At 59.6% G+C, this 6639-nt stretch overlaps 1 protein-coding gene across 2 annotated transcripts; it reads right to left on the reverse strand.

The window, feature by feature from the left end:
* Positions 1-258: 258 nt before the first annotated feature.
* HAND1 (heart and neural crest derivatives expressed 1) lies at positions 259-5374 on the reverse strand. Of its 2 annotated transcripts, none has more exons than XM_008255296.5 (2): positions 2718-5374; positions 259-1197 (listed from the first exon to the last, which is right to left on the reverse strand). In XM_008255296.5, the coding sequence occupies exons 1-2, from the start codon at positions 3258-3260 to the stop codon at positions 1096-1098; spliced, it is 645 nt and encodes a 214-aa protein (XP_008253518.2). In that variant the 5' UTR covers positions 3261-5374; the 3' UTR covers positions 259-1095. The 2 variants fall into 2 exon arrangements, with proteins under 2 accessions (XP_008253518.2, XP_002710377.2); XM_002710331.6 differs by having other exon boundaries at positions 259-1200; positions 2718-3510.
* Between the last annotated feature and the right edge of the window lie 1265 nt (positions 5375-6639).

The following is a 6639-nucleotide window of genomic DNA, read 5'->3' on the forward strand; positions in this document are numbered from 1 at the left end:
GGACTTCCATGGAAGCCTCTGGATCTGAGCCGCTTCCCTTTTTCTTCGCTCGGGGCTGAAGGAAGTTATCCCGCCCCGTTGTCAGATTCTAGGGAGAAAGTTCTACTTTCTTGGAATGAATTTGCTCGGCGGTGCTTGGTGCTTACCCATCCAGCAGGGGCGGGAGCGAGGCGGGGGGGGGGGGGGGGGCTCTGCTGCTGGCAGAAACCACGGAGTCCCCACGAAGAAGCCGGCGGAGACACCACACAGGCTTTGGGGCACGTCAGGAAACGTTTTATTAGTTACGAACATAGATACTGCTTTGGCAAGGGGAGGGTGGTGAGTGGTCACACAGATCTGAGGTAGAAGAGGGGTGGGCATGGGGGGCGGGGAGACACAAACACCTGAGCACAGGCACCGTAGGTAGTTTAAATACATAAAAACTTCCCGCACAGGGAAAAGTTTTTATTTACAAAGAACAAAGGAAAGGAAAGGAGAAAGAAAGGACGAGAAGAGGAGGAGAGAGTGTTGTCTTTGGAACTAAGTAGGAAACGCAGCGACGCAAAGAAAACAGAAAACCCGCTGCTGAAAGGAAGACAACAAAAGGCAGCCCTCCGTCTTCCTGCTTTTGGTTCTCTTCCCAGACAGAGCCGCTGATTCTTCTTAGAAAGAGAGAGAGAGAGAGAGAGGGAGAGAGAGAGAGAGAGAGAGAGAGAGAGAGAGAGAGAGGGCGCCGTGGCCGTGGCCCTGGGCGTTCTGAATTCGCCCCAGAAGGGCCGGCAGGCTGCATCTTTGAGCGCCTGGTTCCGCAGTGCCCGTCTCCTGCCTCGAGCCGCTGGGAGCCGCCCTCGGTTAGGGGAGGTGGATATATATATAGATAGATATATATATATTTCTCTTTCTCTTAATGTATTAAAAACAATTTCAAATGACATTGCACGTGCGATCCAAGTGTGTGGTTGCAGCCGGCGACCTGCCAGCGCTCGGCGGAGGCTCGGCGGGATGCACTAGCACAAACCGCCGGAACTCGAAGCCTGGCCTTCGCCGCCGCCGTCCTCGCGTCCCGGAGCTCGGGGGTCAGCCTGCCGTGGCCAGGGCCTCGGCGTGGGCCTCGGCTCACTGGTTTAACTCCAGAGCCCAGACTTGCTGCGGCCAGCCGGTGCGCCCTTTAATCCTCTTCTCTCCTGGGCCCAGGGCGGGAGGAAAGCCTTCGTGTTGCTGCTGTCAATAGAACACACACGGGGAAAGGGGTAGAGGAGAGATGGATTTAAATTTTTCTGCTCCGATAGCCCCTCATGGAGTGTGTGGGAGAGTAGGTGTCGGGAGCAGTAACTGGGAGTCTTTAAATAAGTGACGGATTTCTGTTTGCAAAACAGGCAAACAGGCTCATAAATTTGCCTTTATGCGCCGAGTTCCTGGGACCGGGAATGGGCTGAGCAATTTCGGAAGGTTTAGAACGGAGGCTCCACTGCGGCTGACGCGCGTTGGCTTGGCCTTATGGCGCCCACGGGAGACCGTAGAGGGGCGGAATAGGAAGGCTAGGAACCGGCAGTCTTTCGGTGGCGCGGACCTGCCCCCAACCCCGTGCGCCCACGGTCCCACCGACCAACCAGCCTGGCCCAGCGTCTGGGCTTGGAGACGGAATTAGGACCCCTCGCGCTACAGCTGGGAGCCCCAGCCTGAGGGGAAGGAGGGCGAGTCCGCCAGGCTTCTGCCTTCCCACTCTCGCAGCAGGAACCAAGCGGTGCTACGTGGGGGAGCGGGATCCGCCCAAGAACTCCTTCCAGCCAGGCGTCAGCCCGGCCTGCCACTCCTGGAGCCTAGGGCGGCTGTTGGAGACTGGATGCCTATCTCCCTTTCGCCGGTTCCCGGGGTGAACTTTCCCTACTTTACCACAGGCCCTTGCCGGTCAGATAAAACCCCAGGGAGTGCTCCAGTCGGCTTCATCGCGCTCCGGCCCGGAGGTACCAATCTGGGGAAACCAGTTCTCCGGCCTGGAAATCACCGCACTCCTCTGACACGCAGCAGCCCTCTCTGGGCAGCGAAACTGAGCGCCGGACAGTATCACCCTCACGCCAGAGGACCAAAAAGGTGGAGTAGTGATGGCGATTTTCAAAGCCAAAGCCGAGCTTGTTGGCATGACATCCAATGCAGCTGCCGGTGAAATCAGTCCCCTGGAGACAGGAGCCTGAAGCTGCGCTCTGCCAGGGAATGGAAGACCTGACCCGTTTACCCCAGCTCCACCTCTGATGCCTCAGGTAGGTGCCTTCACTCTGCGCCTCAGTTTCCTCTCCTGCACAATGATAGACTACATCTCCAGCAATGAGCTTTTAAAAACATTAAGAGCCTACATGGTCATTACTCATATTTAAGCAAATCACTGAACTGCTACCCAGTTTCTGAACCCGGCTTCCAGGAGATCCCAGAGATGGATCAGGATGCCTCCAAGTAAGAAGTAAAAATGTGTGGTGTGTGTGCATTTCCCCAGGCCAGAGGCTTTCAGTGGGTTTTAAGGGGCCCAGAGCTCTTTCCCGAAGGGTTAAGATTCTGGGTCATTCAGTCTATCCCACGTCATGAATTAAGTCAGTTATGAATTTGCCCCCTACACACATACATCATGACCACCTCGGAACCCCAGGCAGCCTTGCAAAGCGGCACACAAACTTCTGCTTGCAAGGCCTGCAGCGCGCCCACCACACCCGCATCCTTGGCTAGAGCAGGCTGGCCCCAGGACTCACCAGCTCCCTTTTCCGTTTGCTCTCACGGCCGCCATCCACCTTCTTGAGTTCAGCCTTGAAAGCCTCGGGGTCTCCGGCCTGGGCATCTTTGGCCAGCACGTCCATCAGGTAGGCGATGTAGCTGGTGGCCAGTCGCAGGGTCTTGATCTTGGAGAGCTTGGTGTCAGCGGGCACGTTGGGGATGCACTCGCGCAGCTCGGCGAACGCGCTGTTAATGCTTTCGGTGCGTCTCCGCTCCTTCTTGGGTCCTGAGCCCTTCCGCCGGCCCAGGCGGCCCCCGAGCGCCTCCAGCCGCCCCGGGCTCTGGCCAGGCCTGGCGTCAGGACCAAAGGTGGCGGCGGCCGCCGCGGCGGTGGGCGGAGGTCCGCCAGTAGGGAAGTCCGGGGCTGCGTCAGCCGGGCTCAACAGCCAGCTCTGGAAGTAGGGCCGCTCCTGGTGGCAGCGCGAGGCCGGGCCGAAGAGGAAGGGCTCGTGGAGCATGGGGTGCGCGGGGTGTGGGTGGTGATGGTGGTGATGGTGTGCGTAGCTGCCCACGAGGTTCATGTTGGAGCGGCTCCTGGCCTGCACCGCCAGCCCGATTAGCACCGCCCCATGCGCTCCAGAGACTGCCCGAGCCACCGGTGGGCTCTGGGGCCGCGCACTGCTAGGTGCCGGCTTGGGGTGGGGTGGGGGGGCGTCAGAGGCAAGGCTAAAGACGAGATGTGCAGCTCTCCGCCTTCTTACGGGTTTCGGTCGCGGGCAAGGCCGCCGATGCTCAAAGACCTGTTTAACCCTTCTGCGGACTTCCCTTCGTGATCTGGCTTATATAAGGCCGCGGCTTTGATGTCAACCTCTCCCTAGAGCCAATGGCAGGGGGGCGGGGAGGAGTAGGAAAGGGGGGGTGGCCGTCCCAGGTTTTACGCCCAGCTAGCGCCACTCGACTCCAGGCGGCCTGCGGGGACAGAGATGGCGCCCCGCCTCCGCCCCTCCCCCAGCGGGGGCTGGGGGCAGCGGCTCCGCGATGGAGGCACAGGCCCGCGAATGTCCTGGCCTGCTGCTGCCACGCTCCCCGGCGACCCAAGGACGAGATCTAGAATCAAGGAGCGAAAAGGTCTTCGCTTAGAGCCCACCCCTTGATTTTGCAGACGGGGAAACTGAGGCCCAGAGAAAGCGAGGGTCATGTTTCCAGACTGTCCAAAATTCAAGATAGGAATCTCAGCGGTTCGCGGTTGGGAGCTACTACAGCTTGCGGGCGGAAGATGAGAGTGCGCGGCTGGGGGCAGATGGGCCCCGACCGGCTTCGAGAACCCTACCGACTCTGCCTCTGCCATCCGCCCTCTCTTGCGGGATTGGGAGCCGAACGTGTTCGCAGTCGCTCCCAGCCCGCCAATTCTGGCCCTGTCTGGAGCAGACAGACAGACGGCGACTGACCAGCCCAGGAGCCTTTCTGAGGCTGAGGCAGGGGGAGGGGGTGATAGGGACCCGGAGGCGTAGGCAGACTCAAAGCCCACGGGCCTTTCTGATTTGTTGCAGGCTGGAGGGCTTCGATCCACGCGTCCAGCCTCCCAGGCGCGCATGATCCGGCCCAACGGCCGGAGGGGCTGACGCTGAGACAGCCCGGTGTGGGCCTGGGTCCTCGGACAACGACCCTGAGGCTCTCGCAGGACTGGCGCAAGGGGCGGGGGCACGGCTTTGCGGGGTCCACTCCACTCCCTGAAAACGTTTGCATCTCTAAGCTTGCCCCGGGAGTCAGCGTTCCGCCGCAAGCACTGTCGCAACCAGGGGGCGACGGCGCGCGCAGCATCAACGAGGCGAACACGGGGCCTCGCACACCCACGGCGCAGGATTTTGATGCTGGCTGCACAGCCCTCCGAGGTCCCTCTGCTCGGGCGAGCCTGATGCTCTCCACAGGGACTTTCCCGGGGCTGGCGCTGGAACGTGGGTATCCCCAGGTGGTGACGATCCCGGCTGGGGATTACCTCGCCTTACACTAGCTTCCCTGCTGATGTTCAGGAACCCTCCATCTTTGCCAGCCCTTCCCAGCGCCTCGCCTCATTCCTTCTCTAGCCGGGCTGCGGGGATCGCGGCTTTGTCTCTAGAGCAGGGAAGAGGGGAGTGTGAATGATTGTCTACGCAATTGCTCTTTTTATAGGGCAACCGCATTATGTCTCCATTCACTCAAACACTTCTCGACGCCCACCGTGTGCCTGGCACGGTCACTGGTCCAAAGGCAGCGGGAGAAAGCTCAACTGTCTTCCAGTGCGGCTAAGGAAAGCGTGGCGCAGAGCCCAGGACGGCTTTTCCTGGAAGTCCGCTAGTGAGTGGCCCCGTGGAAGGCCATTGCTACGCACGGGACCGAATGGCGTGCGGGGCACTGGGAACAGTCTCTAGTCCTGAGCCAGGCGGCAAGTTCTACCTGGGCGAGCTCGGCGCGGCTGAGGGCCCCAATATTCACGGGGCGGAGGAGTAGGGCGGAGATAGGTGCTGGTTTCCTGCCCGAGGCGGGCTGCAAACCCGCCGCTCTCCCGGCGCCTGGCGCCAGCAGCGCTGGGGTTGGGCTGAGCGCGCAGCCGGAGGCTCGCAGGGAGGGAGCGCCAGGCGCCCGATGCGGCGGCGGCTCTGCGGGGTCCCGCTCCTCTCCAGCCTGCAGGCGCTTCTGAGTGTGAGGATGGGAGAGTAATTACTCCAGGGAGACGCACCTCTGCCCACCCACCCCCCACATGCACCCTTTGTCCTAATTTGGGGCACGATCTCCACCCCGCAGCCCAGTCTTTCCACATGCCCACGGAGTCACACAACCTCACCGGCATACACAGAAGCCTATCTATGCAGACGCCCCAGAGTAAGTGTAGCCTTTCAGTGAGCACATGGACACCCACGCTGCACACCGCCTCTGAAGATTCACTCATTCCTAAGATGTTGGATGTTATCTCTGTCCCCACAGGGTACGGGTCAGATGTGCTACAGCTCGGAGCCACTCCCAGCCCCACACCCAGGCATGCACCCAGGCAGTCACATCAGCCGATTCTAAAGAACATGCAGATGCAGGGTTTTCTACAAATCTGAGGGTCCCAGTTACACACAGGTACAACCAGTTTGTGTTTTCCTGCGATTCCCCGCAGTTGTACTCACAGCACAAACTTCCAAACCTCCATTTCTTGTATTCTCAGTGTCCCAGCTAAATTTCCAGTCCCACAAGCACACACAAGGACACAACCATGATTAGTATTCTGTATGCACAGGCGCTCACACAGACATGCTCACATGTGGGCATGTTACACACAGGCACACAAATTCCACATATTCAATCTGACATGGATTCTCAGCCTTCCCTCCGAAGTCACATTCACAGGCTCTGGAAGTGAAGTTGTACAACGAACGGTATGCACATTATCAGAGTACTCACAATAACATGCACTCCCATGAGTTTGCACAATTACCAATACACAAACGCCGAGCTCCGCACTAACCCGCAGAGCCCCAGTCACTTTCCTCCCAGTACACCCGTCTTGCAGGGCTGCAAACACAGCTGGTTAGTGTGGGGGGAAATGCACTTTCAGAACTGGGTGACAAGCTTCAGCTCCTGGAAACCCCCTTGAGGACCCTGAGCTACACTGGCCATTGAGGAGCACGGGATCCCCAGTCACCAATGCCGCGGGGAGCCCTGCTCCTCACCCCTCCAAGGGGGACCCCAAGTCCTTTGTCCAGTAATGCCCTCACTGATAGTGCAGCTGGGGCTGGGGCTTGCACTGGGCCTGGAGCTGGAGCTGGGCAGTCCATCAGGATGAATGCAGGGAAGACAAGTAGGCACCAAAGCTTTCCAGGAGGCCTCAGAGTGCGTTTAATGCCAGCTGGACTCAGGTGCGTGAGGGCTGCGGGTAGAATGTCCGAACAACGGAGACCTGGAGAACATCTTTTCTGCCTCCACCCCAGGACCTGCGTA

This window comes from Oryctolagus cuniculus, chromosome 6, assembly GCF_051225735.1.
Source record: "Oryctolagus cuniculus isolate XC-2025 breed Fujian yellow rabbit chromosome 6, ASM5122573v1, whole genome shotgun sequence".
NCBI lineage: Eukaryota > Metazoa > Chordata > Mammalia > Lagomorpha > Leporidae > Oryctolagus > Oryctolagus cuniculus.

What these genes read in the sequence shown, in the direction of transcription:
- HAND1 (XM_002710331.6), bottom strand. Translation starts at nt 3,260, where the DNA reads ATGAACCTCGTGGGCAGCTACGCACACCATCACCACCATCACCACCCA. An exon ending in GCAAACGGAAAAGGGAGCTG is followed by an intron (nt 1,201 to 2,717) that starts GTGAGTCCTGGG and finishes TTCTATTGACAG; the next exon opens with CAGCAACACGAAGGCTTTCC.